This window comes from Podarcis tiliguerta, assembly GCF_965153285.1.
Source record: "Podarcis tiliguerta genome assembly, chromosome: 9".
In the NCBI taxonomy this organism is placed as follows: domain Eukaryota; kingdom Metazoa; phylum Chordata; class Lepidosauria; order Squamata; family Lacertidae; genus Podarcis; species Podarcis tiliguerta.
The window spans coordinates 15,055,894-15,076,228 of NC_139542.1; the positions used below are offsets into that span (position 1 = coordinate 15,055,894).

The 20,335-nt window shown below is 44.1% G+C and overlaps 1 protein-coding gene across 14 annotated transcripts in view; it reads left to right on the top strand.

Annotated features, from left to right (window-relative positions):
- The window catches only part of AFF1 (ALF transcription elongation factor 1), a 147,711-nt gene that overhangs the window by 51,630 nt on the left and 75,746 nt on the right, over positions 1–20,335 (top strand). For all 14 annotated transcript variants that reach the window (XM_083398229.1, XM_083398234.1, XM_083398223.1 and 11 more), the window contains 2 exons: positions 14,961–15,081; positions 15,881–16,777. In XM_083398229.1, coding sequence (XP_083254355.1) covers positions 14,961–15,081; positions 15,881–16,777 — 1,018 coding nt within the window. The remainder of the gene's footprint in view (positions 1–14,960; positions 15,082–15,880; positions 16,778–20,335) is intronic.

The window sequence follows — 20,335 nt, forward strand, 5'->3', positions numbered from 1 at the left end:
GAGGCCTGTCTCCATTCATTTTGGTGGAGTTTCCCCCCCTGAAATGAAATGTATCCTAGTTCAAAAAATTGTGTTGTGAGCCATTACATCCAAAAACATTCACACTTTGAGTGAACACACGGTTGTTTATTTAAATAGGATTTAAATAGGATGTTTATGTTCCTTTTTTTTTTGACCTGGTTCATAGCAGTATCATTAAATAAACAGATTAAAACAATTAAAAAACAAAACCATAGCAGTTTCAGAACACCCTGTGAAATAAAGCTTTTCACTCTTAGGTCTAAAACTAATAGCTGTGGGGCATGATGTCTCACATAAGGAATGAATTCCACATCCGTGGTACCACCATTAAAAAGGGTTCCATCTTGTATTACCACCATCCTGTATGTCTGACTCTGAAGGAGGAACGCAGGGCCTCCTTAGGTGATCTTAGATGGAAGGCCCGTGTGAGTTTCCTAGGTCCCAGACTTTTTAGGAAATCAGTTATGGGAATAATGTAGTTCTGGAGCTAAATACACGTACAAACAACTTTCCAATTGATTAGCCCAACAGAAGGAAGAGGAAATGCTGGATCCGCAATTGCTGACAATTTAAAAAGAGTTGGCTAGATAAATCAGATTTTGAGTGAGGAAAGATCAAATGTTCTCAAACATCCTAGGAGGCCACACTATTCCTTTAAAAAAACAAACTTATTGATAAATGCAATACTTACAAACACAAACCAGAACACTAAACAAACTTATTATACATAGATACATACACCTCTCAATTTAGATTACAAAAAAGAAAACAAACATACAGACATAAATTTTGACTTCCCTCCACCTATATGTGGCTTCCTTCGTTTCGTTTCTTCTTTTTGCTGTGTTATCAATGTTATTTTTGACTATCTTATACCCATTTCTTCTTAATTTTTTACTCTATAAGTTTCATTCATTGCATATTGATATATTAATACCGGAACAGTGTTTTTTGATGTATTCCTTCAGGAGGCCACACTATTCCATGTGGGGTGTTCTAACAATTAGCAGAATGCCCATAATTATAATTGTAGCGGAGTCTTGACAGATGAGTAGCTCCATGCCAAAGACTGGATGGATGCGGTTTGGACAGCTTAAAAAAAGGGAGCTTGTTATACCCAAATCAAATGAAGTGTAATGACGTCAAGTGTCAGGTTTGCTGAAAGTTCAGCTGTCCTGGGTGGCTTGGGATGGAAAGATAAAAGGCCATAAATTAGTTCCATTGTTAAAGCCCAGTAAGACAATTTTCTGATTGCCTGGGGCAGAATAGCATTTGCCCACAGGCAAGTAGTAAAATCACCTGCCCACCTTCTTCCTAGCTAATGCAGTGCTGATTTCTGGAGTGGGAGAGACCACTGCACTGTCAACTGCTGCTGCCACCGCCATGATTTCTGGCATGAAGAGGTGACCCCTGCTTGCTCTCCGGCATCTCCCAGCTTGGTGGACAAGCACTTCTTCCATAAAGCCAGGATGGATTAGTGCAGATAGCCCAGTATTGTTTTGCCAGCCTGCAAAATTGCATTACGCTCCCATTTTTGGGGCGAGAGAACACCAGTGGGGTATCTTGGCTTGCCTCTTCTGTGTGGGAGACTGAGGTGGGACAGCACTGGTTAGGGTAAATAGATCCTTCTGTGTCCTTGTCATTAGGGTGGGGTAGCAGGTGGTTTTGGGAAATGTGCAGCTTTTGCATTTGCTAAGACGGTATACTCAAGAGCAATGATTTTCTCTTTCTAATGTGGCAGTCATTTGCCTAATGGAGAAAGTAAAACCTGCTTCCTGTTGGAGTGGTGCTAAAACAGCCTAGAAGATCCAGTGGTTTTTGCTTCTCCAGCTTTCAACTATCTCCAAGATTGCAGTCTGCTTACATTAGCCCATAGAATTTGTGTGTGTGTGTGTGTGTGTGTTGGGGTATTGAGAATCGAATGTGCCGTAATCTACACAGCCATGTCTTTTTATCTGATGCATCCCACCTCCTGCTGCATTTGATCATGCTAGATTGTCGCAAAACAAATCTGGCCTGGGCAGCGACTTTTATGTGTCTGCCACATACGCATTAAATTGTGACATCGAGAAACCTGATCAGCTTGCTTGCCTTTTCCTTCACTCCCTCTCCTTGCAAATACTGGTTTGGCAGGACACACTGTTCTTTGGGAGAAGGAAAAATGATATTGTTGTGCATGCATGAATGGTTTTTAAACTGTTGGTTAGCGTGCATTTTTAGCAGGTGTCAAAACAGTAAATGGATGGGATTATATAATTGACCTTGTTGTAGCTCCTGTTCCCAGTTATGTAAGGTCTGGGAAAAGGCCTATAGGGCGTAAGTTATCATGTTAGGAACATAGGAAGCCGGTCCATGTAACTCATTACTGTTTACACTGGCTGGCAGTGGCTCTACAGAATTTGCGGACCCATGCCAGTGCTACCTGAAGATGCCAGGGATTGGATGTTCTGCCACCGAGCTATGACATTTCCTATGCTCCATGCACAAGGAATATTCTGGCAGACTATTGGCAGAATATTTTAAGGCTGCAGTTCCAAACCATGGTCTGCAGTTCACAAGCTTCATTCAGGCGGTCAGCGCCATGTCTGTAAAAGTACAATTTAAAATCATATAGCATCTAGGACAGAGCTTAAAGGTAAAGGGACCCCTGACCATTAGGTCCAGTCGTGGCTGACTCTGGGGTTGCAGCGCTCATCTCGCTTTATTGGCCGAGGGAGCTGGTGTACAGCCTCCGGGTCATGTGGCCAGCATGACTATGCCGCTTCTGGCAAACCAGAGCAGCACACGGAAACGCCGTTTACCTTCCCGCTGGAGCGGTACCTATTTATCTACTTGCACTTTGTGCTTTCGAACTGCTAGGTTGGCAGGAGCTGGGACCGAACAGCAGGAGCTCACCCTGTCGCGGGGATTCCTTCTGATTAGCAAGTCCTAGGCTCTGTAGTTTAACCCACAGCGCCACCCGCGTCCCTTAGGACAGAGCTTACAACAGGCCAAAAAAACCCCATTAAGTAGTCAGCCCAAGACCCGTGGCAATTTTCAGGTGGTCAGTGGGCAATTCACATGTGTTCCCTGTTGGAAAACTGATGTGATTTGTCAGTGTTATGTTTGTTGATTTGACCCCTAGCAAAGCAGTTCTTTTCTGTCATCTAGTGCAGAAGATCCATGGCAAAACTATGAAAGCAAAAGAGGAAAAAGTTCCAGGTGCCTTAACTTAAAATCTGTTCCAGGTTCAATGCATTTGGGAAGTAATTGTTCCTCAGGTGCTTGAAATAATTTCGGGTGGGTTTTAAAAATCTACCAGCTTCTCCAAGTGCACTCTTTTGAGATTGGTGCTAGCAACCTCTAACCAGTGTGTTCAACATTTCAAAGAAAGTGACGGTCATTCGAAAGTCTGAAAAGAGCATGGATCTGGAAAACCAGCTTCAATACTTATTCCAGCAGAAGGTTTGTGTTATTGGATATGTTCACCAATTTGCTCAGTATCCTACGTAATAGTGCTTTTTAAGGAAGTGTTATTTCATGCATTTTTTTATTCTTTGACCATTTTTTCCAGGCAAGTTCGGAGCCTCTTTCTACTAATCCTCCTTCCTTCTACTGACTCCACCTTTAAACATCCCTTTCACTTTCAAAGGAGTAGAACTGGTTTATTAATTCCAAGGCAGCAGGTTTTACAACCGACTTACTGGTCCCCCCAGGAAGACAAATTCCAGATAAACTTTCTGGCTTGTTTTTGTGAGTGACAGAAGGCAGCAATTCTGGAAAACGGGAAAGGGGGACTTGGGTTTTCAGGGGAGAGGTTTACAGAAAGCAAAATAAATTAAAGCAGAAATGCTGTCATTAGAAAGTTTTATAGATTTAAAAAATAATAATCTAAAAAGCTTGATGTGTATGAATTACTTCAGACCTAAGGAAAAACTGGCCCGTTCAAAAGCATGCTCCAGATTTCTCTGCAAAGTGATGGCTAGAGACAGGCATCACGGAATGGGAAGACAGAAGCAGTAGGAAGGGAAAATTAAGATTTAGGCAATTTGGCGTTCTTCCTCTCTCCTCCCCTTCTTTTTTTCTAAGAAAAATTGAACTGTGGTGAAGATAAATTTGCAGCTCCTGCCATTCTGGCAGGGTTAATTATTTGGGGGCAGGGTGGTCATGGCTGTAGTAACAAGTAGTCTGAGGTATGTGTTATCTTCTTTCTTGTGCTATCCTTGGATATTTACCCGCTACCCATCCTGAATTTGTTACGCTCATGCTCATCTTGTTTGTGCATAAAAGTCTAGGAGTGTGGAGGGGAACAAAACCTTGGCTACCTTACTTTGCTTTGCTCTATGGCTCTAAGCCATGGGTAGGCAACCTAAGGCCCGGGGGCCAGATCTGGCCCAATCGCCTTCTAAATCTGGCCCACGGACGGTCTGGGAATCAGCATGTTTTTACATAAGTAGAATGTGTCCTTTAATTTAAAATGCACCTCTGGGTTATTTGTGGGGCCTGCCTGGTGTTTTTACATGAGTAGAACCTGTGCTTTTATTTAAAATGCATCTCTGGGTTATTTGTGGGGCATAGGAATTCATTCATTCATTATTATTATTTTTCAAAATATAATCCGGCCCCAGACAAGGTTTGAGGGACAGTGGACCGGCCCCCTGCTGAAAAAGTTTGCTGACCCCTGTTAAGCCCTCCAGTTGATGATGGACTACAAGGCTCATCACCCCTGACTACTGGCCTTGCTGTTGGTGGGGGCAGATGGGAGTTGGAGTCCAACAGCATCTGGAAGGCCTCTGGTCCCAGCCTGGCAGCTGTTAAGGAAGGCTGCTGCAGACAAAGGTGGTATTTAGAGTTGACCTTCTCCTTTCCCCTCCCCTTGCAGCCTTCCTGTGACTCTTAACAGCTGTTAGACCAGCAGAGACTTGGCAGGTGAAGCTTTCCTGCTAGATCACTCACAGCATTTAAGGGGAGAGGGAGCCCTAGGGGTGGCGAGGTGAAGGCATCAACTCTGGTAAATATTTGATCTCCCCAACTCTCTTATCAAGCTGACTGTTTGCTGCAGATTTTTCTCCTTTGTTGTCTCGGACCTTTGATGTGCTAATTAACCCTCCCAATTCGGCTGCATGCAAGCACATTCCATCCTTTGTATTCTTCCTGCGCGCTCTCTCTGTTTTTGTTTTTTAACAGCCCTGCCGAGATAAAATATATTTTGCTCTTGCTCTTTAACCATCCAACTGTTCCAACAAAAGAGAATACTTGGAAGCCAGTTTGGGGAGTCGACTCTCAATGCACCAGTGCCCTGGGGATGTCTGTCTTCTCACTAGACTCCCTAAGTCAGTCTTAATTTTAATCATTTTGCACTTGCAAAAAAAGGAAGTTGGCATTGCCAGGATTCTCTTTCCTCCTTAACAGAGCCCTCCACCCTGCGATTGCATATCCTGTAGTAATGAGAATAGTAAATGCTACTTGCTTGTTGCACAGTTTCATTCTTCATACCTTCCCAGAGAGTTAAGTAGCAAGCTGGTGAATTATTGGGTTGCTTTCAGGTTTTTGTCTTCCTTGGGATTCTGGATGTTGAGAGAAGCGGGTCATGCAAGATCTCATCCAGATTACTTGCTGGTTCATAGGTCATTCCCTTATGCTATATTAGTTTAGACGTGGTAGTGACATACTGAGTCTAGCCAATGCATTGTAGTCAGTTATATTCTGGTATATTTTAAGATTAGGGCACAAGGTGTCTTGCCCTTGTGAGCCAGTGTGGTGTAGTGGTTAAGAGCGGTAGACTCTTAATCTGGTGAACTGGGTTTGATTCCCCGCTCCTCCACATGCAGCTGCTGGGTGACCTTGGGCTAGTCACACTTCTCTGAAGTCTCTCAGCCTCACTCACCTCACAGAGTGTTTGTTGTGGGGAAGGAAGGGAAAGGAGAATGTTTTGAGATTCCTTAGGGTAGTGATAAAGCGGGATATCAAATCTAAACTCTTCTTCCTCTTCTTGAGATGATATGCAAAGCCATAGAGGGAAGTGTTTAAGAACACAGGGATGGCAAGGAATGTTCATGGTTGTCCTAACAGGGAAGGCTCAGTCACAGAATGCTAACAAATCAAGCATTCTTGCAAGAGAAGCAGATGTCTACCTTGAACTGCTAGTTGGAAATCCTCATAAAAGGCCCAGGGCATGAAGTGTTGATGGTCAACCAGGAGTGTTGCAAAAGCAAAGAGAGTTGTGGTTTGGGGCACAGAAAACTGGAAGGGTTGTGCTTTTCACATCAGTATTGGGACACTAAGCCAATGCATTGGCTACTGGCTTTCGTTGTTAGAAATTTTCCCATCCAGATTTTAGTGAGAAGCAGGACTGGCTGTGTGACTAATGTGATGATACATACCAATGGCTAGATTTTATTGCTCTTAGAAAAGATAATCTTGTTTTTTTTATATATATGAAAAGGTAGGGGGAAAGCTCCACCCTTGTTCTTGGGAAACTTTAATCGCTCTCGTCTCATAGCAGGGAAGGTGTAACTTTAATGAGAAAAGGGCTTTATTAAGTCTCTTGATTTTCTGCTGTTATGTTAAAAGGAAATGTTCTTCCTTAATCTTTGGAAGGGAGAAACAGATTACCCATTTCTTACAGCTTCTTGTCCACCCTTTCCCCCCTCCTGCAGCATAAAACTTAGCAGCTATCACTTGTGATGTTTCTGTTTTAAATGAATGAATGTGCTTAATGTGTTGCAAACGGGACATTTGTGTCAAGAGGCGATTTGGGCCAGTGTAATAAAGGACTTTTTAGTATAGTGGGCATTCTACATGAGGCTCCTTTTCCCAGAAAACTTCACAGCCTGAACCGTGTCAGAAAGTAAATTGTTTGGGTCATTCAGCTGATGCTAATTTTAAAAAATGGCAATATGAGCAAAGTTGAATCAGGTGAAAAGCAGTAGCAATAGCAGTCACCTGTCACTGTTGAGTTTGCAATCCTGTTTGCACCTCACCTGGGAGTAACTTGTCATGTAAAGGGGGGGGGGAGGGAGGGGTTTATTGTAAACCACTCATTTTAAGCACTTTATCATCCCTATCCTCAAATATTTTATTGTTGTTGTTTCTATTGAAATTAATGTGAACTATTTTGGACATAGCTTATACTGAAAGCCCCATATAAATATTTTAGTAAATGCAAAAATAAAATAAAATGTGTGCCAGGTTGGATGATAGTGGAAATGATATTCTCGTCATTAAAACATAATACATTGAAACATTCCACTGCTGTACTGCTTTTAATGGCTACACAGTCCAGTCTTTTTGAATATCATCAGTTTCAGTGCTTGAGTCCAGCACTAATTTTACTGAAAGGTATCCTTAAATAATTTTTTTGCTTGGGTTATGCCTAGCCTATGTAATAGTATCAACTTCTATATTCACATCCGTGTTGCAGCTTCAGTATGTTAAAATAGAATGAAAAAAAAATGCTGTCACAAATGTTTGTACAAGAAAGGCTGGTTTCCTTTGACGTTTAGGAAATCTTACACATTTTTTGGGAATTTACCCCCCCTCCCCTCAGGAGAGGCTTAGAAAACTTTGAAATGAATAGGATCAGATGTATCATGTTTGCTTTGCTTTTAGTAAGCAAAATGAAAATGATATATATACACCTTGTTAATTTTATGTATTTTATCATAGTTTACTGAAATATTTAATAGTTAAGTTTTTGTTCCCTGAAATACACTTAATGTGGTTTAAAGCAATCACACTTTTTTTTAAGTTTGGGTTTTACTTTCACTTGCCAGTTACATAGAATTAGAATTTTAAGTTGGCTTTGATTTGACTTGCAGCTGATGTTACGAAATCACCTGACTATTTATAAATAAAATAATAACAATAGAAAAAATAGTTATTTGCATGGGATGGCATGCTTTGTAAAAGGCAATTTTAAAACCAGTCAGTGTATTTTCATGGACTACAATTGAATCTGTCTTAATCTGAAATGAAACCATCCCAATACTTCAACCCCCCCCCCTCCACGTTTAGTTATGCATATTATTTTGGTTTCATTTTCTCCTCCTCTGTTCCCTGTTCCAGTTTGCAAATATACTGTGTGTTGGTTTAGAATACTGGAACTTCCTATGAGGTGTCACCTGAAAAAAGTTAATTTCAACATTGAAAGTGCTCAGTTTGGTGTTGATTTGATTCGTCTCCATTAAGTTACTAATGCTTTTTTTAATGGAGTGCATTTTTAGAAATAGAAAGCTCCCTCTGGGGGGGGGGGGGAGTAGTGGGAAGTGTTCCTCCTGGAGGAATTTCTTTCCCCCTGCATCCTGTTAGCCAGCTTCATCAGTTCATATGACCAGGGTCTGTATGAATCTGCAAAATGGTCGCTTCCGATAAAGTTTTCATATTGTAGCGAGTTAGAGGTGTTTAATTAATTCAGCTTGTGTTAAAAACCATGTGTCAGACTATCCAGGAATTAGAATCTAAGTGTATATTTCAAGCACTGGTAAGTGTAAAAGCTAATTGGGTTTAGGCACATTTCCTGGGTTGTGTATTGGACATGGTAATCCTAGCCAAATCAACAAGTGTTAATGAAGTGAGACAAACTTTATTTGTGAGGTGACCAGGAGTTCCAAGCATCAAAGGAAAAAGGTGCTAGGATGCAAATGAATTGAGCCCTCATGTAGATGAAGTACTTAGTTTAGGAAGTGTGATGTAACCAGGAAGCAGAGGGAAAAGTTGCCCCTCAGAGCAATAGAGACTGCAGAGAAAGGATGCTGAAACTGCTACTATGGAATAAGCTGGCATCCTTTGGGGTGCTGTTGTGGGGAGCCCTTCCTTTCTAGGCTCCAGGTTTGTGTGTGTGTAAATAAACCATACATCATAAAGACACCACAAACTCGGCTGTGCCTTATTATCCCGAAGGAAACACAGACCCTGAATAGGCACCTGGGATGCCCAAAGTCTGGCTCACGACTCAGCAGAGACTGGGCTGGCACGTAACCATACCTATCCCCTTTAGTTGCCGTTACAGTGGTACGTCAGGTTACATACGCTTCAGGTTACATACGCTTCAGGTTACAGACTCCGCTAACTCAGAAATAGTGCTTCAGGTTGAGAACTTTGCTTCAGGATGAGAACAGAAATCGTGCTCCGGCGGCAGCAGGAGGCCCCATTAGCTAAAGTGGTGCTTCAGGTTAAGAACAGTTTCAGGTTAAGTACGGACCTCCGGAACGAATTAAGTACTTAACCTGAGATACCACTGTATATGTTTAATAGATTAAATTCAATTTTTTGATTCAGCGACCACTCAGCAGATTATAATAATAGCAAAGGATTTCAAAGGCTCACGAATTATAGAAATTCTGTTATTGTAGTTTTTTCAGGCTGCATCTTGTTTTGGGTATTGGTTTGTTTGTTTGTTTGTTTTGGATTGGTCTGGGCGAGGTGGTTTGAAGAGAGAAGTAACTGCCTTTTTGCCATTTTTGAAATGCCGGCGAAAAATGTTCCCTAAAAACAGCAAGGTGAGATTTACTGGTAATGCAGAAGCTCAGACCCAAGCGGTTTAAAGGCCATTATATTTGGGTCAGCGGAACAGCTAGTAAGCAAAAGCAATGGCTTCCTTTAGAGAGAAACCCCTGCTAATAAAACGAATATGCAAGCTTTCTCCAGCGCACTAAACTTAGGCACAAGGGGAAAGGAGGAAGGAAGATGTTGCTCTTTATGTTTAAGAATTGTAAAGCAAGCAGCCTCCCTGCATGTGATAAATGGATGGATCTAGCTAAGTCAGTGGTCTGGGCTTGCCGTTGCCATGGCAGCAGCAGAGCTTCTGTTTCCCAATAACACGCCAGCAACTAACTTGCTTTGTCACAACACAAGCGTGATGATTCCAGAGGCCTCTGAGTTTCTGCTCCTGTGCAGCATCGCTGCCACCTTAAGTTTCTTAACTCTTTCCATTCCTCTTGTATCCTCTTTAAAGCCAGTGACTTGGCAGTGGGAAAAGGGGGAGTTTCCTGGTGTGGGAACCTCTTGGACTTAAGTGCGGCAAGAGCTGTGGCTACGCTTGAGCAGGATATATACGTCAGGGGAAAACTTCCAAATTTTTCCTATTCCCACCGCAGCTGCGTGGAAGGCGAAAGACGCAGGTGTCGGCGGCATAGGAAGGCTTACAGCCTCCATCTTGCAGTGGAGGGAGTGCAGGGCTTCTCGGCAGGGAGGAAAAGGAGGACCGGATCAAAACTGGATGCAAGGCCAGTCAGTGCAGTATTGATAGGAAGGGACTGAGCAGTCCAGTGCGGGGAATGGGGCGAAAGGGGGAGGTGGTTTTTAGGTCTAGACCTTGCCTGGTGCGTTCTGCAAATTGTAGCTTCTGCTGTCAGTGTAACATTGCCAATTTGCGATTCTAAGAGGCAAGCTGAGCTTTCAACCTGAGCAGCTACACTCCTGTCAGCACCACCCTAGTTACATTACTGTTATGTTTCCCCGATTGAAAACCAGGTGTAAAGGCACTTTTCATTGTTGTTGAGTCGTGTCCGACTCTTCGTGACCCCATGGACCAGAGCACGCCAGGCACTCCTGTCTTCCACTGCCTCCTGCAGTTTGGCCAAACTCACGCTGGTAGCTTCGAGAACACTATCCAACCATCTCATCCCCTGTTGTCCCCTTCGCCTTGTGCCCTCCATCTTTCCCAACATCAGGGTCTTTTCCAGGGAGTCTTCTCTTCTCATGAGGTGGCCAAAGTAATGGAGCCTCAGCTTCAGGATCTGTCCTTCCAGTGAGCACTCAGGGCTGATTTCCTTAAGAATGGATAGGTTTAATCTTCTTGTAGTCCATGGGACTCTCAAGAGTCTCCTCCAGCACCATAATTCAAAAGCATCAATTCTTTGGCGATCAGCCTTCTTTGTGGTCCAGCTCTCACTTCCATACATCACTACTGGGAAAACCATAGCTTTAACTATACGGACCTTTGTTGGCAAGGTGATGTCTCTCCTTTTTAAGATGTCTCTGCTTTTTAACATGTTTTAAAGATGCTTTTCGTTAGCTTTCCCTTATTACCGCACCATGGCTCCTCAGTAAGGAGGAAGTGATTGGGCCCACACAAACCACCACTCTTAACCCACAGTATATTGCACTTCCACAATAACACTTTTGTATGATTTCACTGCTTGTGCTGTGAAACAAGTCATTCATCCGAGTTACGGTCGTGGGGTGCCTCCCAACGAAAACAAGCAACATGCCTTTCCCCCCAAGACCACATTTCCTTGCGCTTGATTATTAATTCAAAATGCCTGACATTCTTAAGCAGAATCCAGTTTTGTTGACTTTCACCGTGGGTTTGGAGAGTCGAATTTCATCCTTCCGTGGGCTGTAGGCAGGCATAGCTCTGTGTTTGCTCCACATATGCTAAAATTGGAATGATGCTGAGAAGTCTATAATGTGACACGCACACCCCCAGCATTTCTTGTGAGCCAGTTTGGTGCCATGCATAGAAGGCTGGATGTAGGTCTGAGGAGCTCAAATTTGGAGCCCTAAGACACGGGTTGTCAACCTGATCCCTACCGCCCACTAGTGGGCAATTCGGGATTCTAGGTGGGCGGTAGGGGGTTCTACGGCACAAGCTGAATCCACCTTCCATCGAGCACTGGTGGGCGGTAAGGAAATTTTAGCATCCAGAAATATGCATTTGTGGGTGGTAGGTATAAAAAGGGTAAAGGGGACCCTTGACCATTAGGTCCGGTCGTGACCGACTCGGGTTGCGGCGCTCATCTCGCTTTACTGGCTGAGGGAGCCGGCGTACAGCTTCCGGGTCATGTGACCAGCATGACTAAGCCACTTCTGGCGAACCAGAGCAGCGCACGGAAACGCCGTTTACCTTCCGCCGGAGCGGTACCTATTTATCTACTTGCACTTTGACGTGCTTTCGAACTGCTAGGTTGGCAGGAGCAGGGACTGAGCAACGGGAGCTCACCCCGTTGTGGGGATTTGAACCGCCGACCTTCTGATCAGCAAGTCCTAGGTTCTGTGGTTTAACCCACAGCGCCACCCGCGTCCCTAAAATGGTACATTACCCCTGCCCTAAGAGGATCTCTGGCTCTTTCCTTTTTCCCAACCTAACCTAGCTCGTAGAGTGGTTAGGGGGCTGAGCCATCAGCCAGAGTGCTAGAAGAGGAAAGGGATCAAGATATGATACATGAATGAGCGAGGGTGGTGCTGTGGTCTAAACCACCAAGCCTCTTGGGCTTGCCGATCAGAAGGTTGGCGGTTTGAATCCCTGCAATGGGGTGAGCTCCCGTTGCTCTGCCCCAGCTCCTGCCAACCCAGCAGTTGGAAAGCACACCAGTGCAAATAAATAAATAGGTACCACTGTGGCAGGAAGATAAACGGCATTTATGGGCTCTTTGGTTTCCGTCACAGTGTCCTGTTGCGCCAGAAGCGGTTCAGTCATGCTGGCCACATGACCCGGAAAGCTGTGTGTGGACAAATGCTGCCTTTCTCGGCCTGAAAACGAGATGAGCACCACAACCCCATAGTCCCCTTTCACTGGACTTAACCGTCCAGGGGTCCTTTACCCCCCCTTTTTTTTACATGAATGAGATACCTACCACTTACCCAAACAAGCAATATATCTACCAGTCCAAGAAGCAACTTATATTCTACCCCTGCTTTGCAATTTCCCCAAGGAACACGCAGGGAAGTGTCTTCAAAACAAAAGCAAACAAAGGCTTTAACACCACAGTAGAAATCTGGGGGTGGGGGAACTTAATGGGTATCCAATATAGGGAATTTCAGAACCTGGTTTCAGCCACTGAGTTGGTCCTGTTCTGCGTACCCAGCTTCCTAATCTCTGAAGACCTCTAAGGGAAGAGCTCAGGCTGGTACCTTTAAAAATAGTGATTACTTGAGAGGCAGTGTGGCCTAGTGAGTGAAGACTGGGAAGATGCAGGTTCAAATCTCTGCTCATCCACAAATCTTTGACCCAGGCCCATTCACTGTCCCTCAGTCTGCCCAAGAGCAAGTTGCATAGATGCTATGAGATTTTCATAGGCTTGGCATTGTTAGGTGGGGCATCTCCCCAGGGCCGCCTAGGGCTAGCTGGAAGAATGGTGGGAATAAAATTTTAATTTAAAATAAGCCAGTCTGGTGGAAGAATAATGTTTTTATTTCAACAAAGCTGTTAAGCCTCTGTCTGTGTGTTACCTGAAGGGAAAAAAATCCAGGCATTTTGTTGAAACTCATTGTGTAAATCTCCAAACAGAGAGGTGCAGGAGATGATTCAAATTGGTGGTGGCTGCTTGGTGAGACAAATCTATATGGGCTGATGACAGAGCAGAGCAGCCTTCCAAGAACGCCTGCTTAAAACCCACTGAAATGAATGGGACTGGTGTGGAAGCATTTTCTGCTGAATTGCATTAACGGCTGGGGTATGCAAGGCAGAAGAAGAATGGTACAGGGGCTCTGCGGCGATGCATTGCCAGATATTTTACATAACACTGTTGTCCTCTGGCAATGCACATCTGCCTTCTCAGCTTTGTGTTGATAAGAGAATAATAACAGTTGTTTTAGAGGCTCTGGTTCACACGTAGCGGTTGTTCCGAACAAATCAACATTCTGCGGCCCTTTCCATGAGCTTTCTTACACATAAAGTCATTGAAAAGACAGTGGTTTCTTTGCCTTGTTCCCAGTGCATGACTGGGTGTAATAACACTCCCAAATTTCAGTCCAAGCGTGAAAGCCAAAAAGTGGCTTCTTCTTCTTCTTGGGAAAATGGATTTGCTGCAGTTTTCACAATCTCAGCAAGAAGAGGGCTGATGGGGGGCGGGGGCAGGCGGTAGCTGTGGTTGTGTGTGTGTGTGTGTGTGTGTGTGTTAAGATGGGACAAGAAATAATGGACTTAAGTGGGCAGGCAAGGGTAGCCCCTGCTGTTTCTCAGGCGTATCTACAGGGAACATACGAAGCTGTCTTACACTGAGTTCAGACCATTGTTCCATTTAGCTCTTGTCTACGCTGAATGACAGCGAGTGGTTTTCTAGGGCTTCGGCCAGAGCATGTTCCCATTCCCAGGATCCCTGTGGGAAGGTAGACACCGGGGAAAGAAATCCTTCCATGCATGAGAACAATTAGCAAGTGGAACAAACCTGTCCAGGGAGGCTGTGGAAACCTCGTAATTTGAAGCATTTGAGGAAAGGTTGGAGCAGCACTTGATGATTGGGGTCATTTTGGCTGCAATGAATTAGCAGAACTGTATGTGCTTCGTAACATGCAACACAAAGCCACAGATTTCAACCTCATGGTGATCTCTGAGATAATGTATTTTTAAAAGGAAGCAGAAGTAGGCCTGATGAAATCTCTATCAAGGCAGCTGTTTGGGTTTCGAGAGGTGTCTCATCAGTGCCCCCCCCCCCCATTGCATGGCTTATTATTATTATTTCACCTCCCCTACTCCCATGGCGATCTGTGTTACACATATTATGCTAAGGACTAAGCCATCTATAGCTCTGGTAAACAACTACTTTTTAACTTCTTATCTAGTGGTTTACTCCTCTGCAAGTCAAGAAACGAGGCCAATGGGAGTTGCCTGTCCCTAATCTCTTGGGTCCATGGAGTGTCTTGAATAAAGAACATGATGACTAGGGTGTGCGAACCACCTCCTCAGTACTACTATAAAGGCCACATCAAACAGTTATGTGTGGACCTTGGGAAAGTCTTTTTTTGGTATACAAAAGGTTTGCTAGAGTATTTTCTTGTTCAGACTTTTTATGCAAGCATGTCTTGCTTTCCTTGAGTCTTCCCAGCATGCCTGCAGGCATGTATCTATGTGTTGTCCAACTATATTGTCTGCTTAGCTACTGAGCGCAAGGTCTCTGCTTAGTTTAATTACCTACCTACCTTTTGCAATTCTAGAAAGTCCTTATTGGCTTGAGGAGGTATAATTGCAGAAGCATAGCCTAGGTAGTAATATCCCCTCTTTCTCTCTCTGCCCACAGCTTGTACAATGAAGAGAGAAATTTGCTCCGCATCCAAGCAAAAGAGAGGAGGAATCAGGAAGCTCTCCAGGAGAAAGAATCATTCCCTGCTGATATCCCTCTCTTTGGAGAACCTTACAAGGTATCTGCACAGTCTCACATTGCACAGTAGGATTTACAGCAGGGAGTTGTTGCATTTACAGATTGAGTCTTTGGCCTCTTTGCCCTGCCTAATGCGTTTCTGCTGTCTCCAGGGCAGTGGCTATGGGGTTCTTGCCAATTCAAGGAAACCACAGACTCTATCTCTATACCTTCAGCTTTCTTTCAGAAGCAAGCCTCTCTTGCTTGTGGGGATGTAAATAAAAATGTGCAGCTAGAAATTGATCAGCAAGAAGTGAACCTGAGAGGGCCCATGGCACAATGCGAGACCATGTGCTTTGAGTGCAGAGGATCCCAGATTCAATGCCTGGCTTTCCTGCTTTAAAGAACTCATGTTGCAGGGCTTAGCCAAACCTCTGTGTGTTTTACTGGGGAATTGCTACCAGAAAACGCTGGGCTAGCAGTCTCACTCTAGCTGTAAGAGAGCTTCAGCTTTTCAGTGATGCGATCATTTGAGTATAAAAGCAGTGGCATGACTTAAAAAGAAAAAACTTGGATAACTGACACTTAGTTTTTAAAAAATTGTACATAATATTTTATTGCGATTATAGGTATCAGGCTACTTGAATTTAGGTTTCTGTTAACCTGTGTTGTCCCACACTCTTCAGCTCACCTTTTGGTTAGCACCACATAAGCAGAAATGCCTTTCTGTGACCCTGGTTCTCTCATTGCATAGTAGCAAAATCTGCTAAGGAGTGAGGACATCCTCATTGAACTGAGGGGGGCGGGAATGGTTTAATTTCACCTCTTCCATTTCGCGGTTGTTTTCCTCCCTGTTTCAGAACAACAAAGCAGATGAGCTATCCAGCCGGATTCAGAAGATGTTTGGCAATTACGAAGAGATGAAGGAGCTTATCGCCATCAAGTCTCAGCAAGATTTCATAGGGATCCCCACAAGCGTCATGTCTCTGATCCCTCAGCGCAAGCCAGATCGTCCACTCTTGCCTGAAAAGACCAGCAGCGTGGTACCTGCCTCATTCCAGAACGGTAGCCATCACCGCAAGCCCTTGGGACCCGTTGCTTCAGGTGCTCCCTCCGCGGGCAACTCTCTGCACCACCAAAAAATTCACTCAAGGATAGAACTGGCCTCACAAAGCGGTGGGCTGCCCAGCAACCAGAGGCGAAGTCAAGAGCCGAGCCGCAAGACTCAAGAAGGCCAGAGCAGCAGAAGCCAGAAGAAGAATGAAAGATGCATTGAAGAAGCCCGCAAGCTGCAGCCCTCCCTTTTGGAACTTTCTCCCTTGCTGTCCTCGTTGTCTTCCCCTGTAGCTCCCTTGTCGCCTCTACATTCCAGCCAACGTGTCAATTCCAGGTCTCTCGGCAGCATCAACAAAAACCACGGGCAGAATAGCTCCCCTTCTCTGGAGCTGGTGGCTGGAACACGTGAGAATGAAACCCAGGACAGCTTGAATGCTCCTGTAGCCGTTGCTGCCCAACCTTCCTCCCAGACTTTCCCTGCATCGTTGTCATCAAAAACCAGTGCAATACAGCAGAAACCGACTGCCTATGTGAGGCCAATGGATGGTCAAGATCAAGCTCCGGATGAGTCGCCGGAGCTCAAGCCGCTTCCTGAGGAATACCACGAACAGTCCTATGGAAAAATAGCAAACGTGAAAACAAACGTCAAGCCCAACTTGCCCAGCTTGCCCAAATTGAAAATACCTGTTGAAGCGACTGAGGTTAGTGGAATTGCTGCTCTTTGTTTTGGTTTTACTTTGGTGCAGTAAAGTGATTTATTCATACTTACCTGTTTTGGTTTAGGGCGATCCATAATAATAATTAGGTTTAACCAATATACAGTGGTACCTCAGGTTACATATGCTTCAGGATAAGAACAGAAATCGGGCTCTGGTGGCACGGCAGCAGCAGGAGGCCCCATTAGCTAAAGTGGTGCTTCAGGTTAAGAACAGTTTCAGGTTAAGTATGGACCTCCGGAACAAATTAAGTACTTAACCCGAGGTACCACTGTACAGTACAATCATTAAAGCTGAACTTGCTGCAGAGAAGCCAACTTTTAATAGCATATTGTGGGCTGAGAAGGTACTCAATGCTAGGAATGGACAATTGCCCTCCCATTCATAGCAAAAGTGAAACAAAGCTTTTAAAAAAAAAATGTTTAAGCAAACACTCCAACACCTCTCTGCAGCTGCTACTTCCCCCTAGCTCAAGGACCCAAAAATGTCGGGATAGGTGGAGACACCAGCAGCTGGTGCTTCAAGTTCCTGGCAATAGCGTATCTTGCCATCAGGAACTGGGACTGCCAAGTCCCATAATTCCCAGTGAGAATATGAAGCTTTCTGTGTATCCTTCCTGGCACTGGTTTTGGGATCTGTAGGAAAGGACACTGCCTGGGGAATTGGAATGTTTGCTTCTTCTGCCTCATCTAAAAAGTACTTTGTTAGACCTTTCAGATGGGGGAAAGGTGATGGCAAAAGGAGGTTGAGCCGATCTGAGGTGCGTGCCGCCTCTTTCAATTATGCCTGCCAGAATGAGAAAGGTGTAGCAGGTCTTGTTCAACAGCTGTTAAGCACCTGGTTGTGCAGGCTTGTTAAAAGCAGTCCAAGGATAGACTTTAGACAAAAGCGATATGGATTCAGGTGGTGTTTTGTGTGTGGGTGTTGGCTTTTATTGCCTGTGTTTGCTTATTGGAGGAGGGGGCAATTTTGGTAACCAATAATAAACGACAGATACCACAATCAGGTGGTTGGAATTATTATGTATTGATTAATCCGGAGTGAAACTGTTAGGAGCCAACAGCCAAAGGGGAAAAACCTGCATGGATATTTATTGCTACAAGGCTAAATATTTCTGTTCTTGGTTTTTATGCGTGTGAGTTTGTTTAGATAACTTTATAAACTTTGATTCAAGAATTAAACCACCCAAAGCAGCAAACATAGCAAATTAAAAGCATCACAATAAAACAAGCTGCCGAAGCAGCATAGAAAAATTACAGAATAAAAACTAAGAATGCAGACCCAGATAAACTCAAAACTGTGGTCAAACAAAAAACTTGCCTGAGCCAAAATGTTTTCAGTTGCTGATGGAATGCAAACTACAGAGGGGGTCTACTAATCTCCTAGATGTGGACGCCATAATTGAGCTGGTCTCTGTTGCTTTACGAATGATGCTTACGAATGATGCTGGTGTATGATTTGGAATTTTCCTGCATTTGGGTCCTAAACACATTCGAGATTTTGTTCTCCCCTGTTTTTGATAGCCACTGTTCTTCCCCAGTGCTTGCCTTCGACATCACTTTCATCAAACGATGATTGACTCACTGAGTTTTCGAGGCTTGTGTGCTGCCACCTGCAGCTGTGAATTTAATTGTTGACGGCATCTGCTTACGGCAACACTGACAAGTTCAGCCTTTCCATTTGAACAGAGGAATCAGCTTTACTACAGAGTCAATTAATCCTCAGTGGATAGCTATGCTATGACTCACTCCGTACTCATGCTAAATCTATACACAAGCCTTTCTGCTGTTCCAAATTCTCTTGTCTCTAACTTGCAGCATTCAAGAAGCTATGCAATGCCATTTACCCTTAAAAAACAACAACCACCGGTTAAAATAGATATTTAATTTGCAGTGTATGGGTGTGAACTTGCCCACACCTGCTCATATATGCATGACCCATCACAAGGTTGCTGTTTCATGTGAAGCCCTATATTTAGAACTGGACAGACTGCCTGCCTCATTTTGGAATTATTCTGACTAGTGAGCTGCTGACCAAAGAGTGACCACATTTGGGGTCCACAGAACGGCCCAGTTTGCCATGGAGTACTTTGAATTTCGAAACATTTCAAGGGGGACTCAGAGTGAGAGAGAGGGGGGACTGACTGCAGCTATCACAACCCTTCTTAACTACATTTAGAGGGCTTTTCCTTAATTCTGTTTGGTGTTTGGGAGTTGCTCTTCAAGGTGAAAGGTCACGTGTTCCTCAGACAGGGAAACTGCACAGCATTAGCCATTCCTGCTCTTTCGCTTCCTGGATTATTTACTTATTTCCCAATCTTTATTTGTGTGTGCTTGCTCTCACAGTAATCCTATGTCGGTAGGATCACTGCTGTTCTTGTATTTCAGATTAGAGATGAAGCGTATTGGGTGGGTGGCTTACCCTTGGCCACCTAATGAGCCCATAGTAGAGCTAGGACAGATTGCCTTCCCGTTTCTGACTGGGGAGCCTTTGGCCAGAAGTTGTCGTCGGCTGGAGGGCAGAAACCTGTTTCTCTGCAGGTGACCATGTTGCATGCAGGCCAAGCAAAGAGTTTGAAAAATATTTTGCTTTCTAAAGAGCCTTTAGTAATCGTGCTTTGTTAAGCACCCATGTTGCATTTCTTAGATCCAAAGTGAGCCCTTTGCAGTTTTGCATGTAACACAGCTGTGTTGAAGGCTGTGGCTTATCAACGTTTAATAATGCTTCCATGGACTTCAAAACCAGCAGCTGGAAGTTTCAGCATGAGGTGGCATTTGTAGCGAACACGGTTGAGTGGCTTTTAAATCATTGTTTTAAATCTTCAAAGAGGGGAATGGGAGCCCTTTTAAAAAAGTCAACAACACAACATTTCCACATTTTGTAAAGCATGCGTTGATAACATGCTAATGCTGCATACTGCCATTCAAGTACACTCCCATAGCGAGTATAATGGCTGCATTAGGAGGTTACGCTAACCATAGTTTAGTGTGACATCCTAATGCAGCCATTAAACATTATATAGTCATTATGTAACCATAGCTTAGCATGATGTGAAACCCTCCTTTCAAGTTGGCTTGCTTCAAAGAAGCCATAGTTTCAACAGTAACAGCAGTTTGTTGGATCAGATGACACAATTAACTGTGGTTAAGTAAAAGTGGAAGTTAAAAGCTTCCAAACTCCTTATATGGAGCACAAGAGCCTCAAGATGGTTATTGTCATACTAAACTGTGGCTGTACTGGCTCTGTGGTCCCTGACTGGTGAAACAGAATGAAGTGTGCATTCTGGTTCAAGGATAATCATGCTGATAAGCCGATGTTCTTAGAAGCTGAGAGTGTGAGTGCAAATATAGCCCAGATAAAAGTAAAAGAGAGGGAGAAGGAGAGAGATGTTCTTAACCTGCCATACTGCTTTCTTGAGTGCTGTCAGTAATCAGATGTTTTGAGATGAGAGACACACTTTGTGCAGAGTAGTAATCTTTCTGAATACATGCAGCCCTTTAAATTGAGAACATCTGGCAACCCCAGGTAGGAGAAAGGGAACAT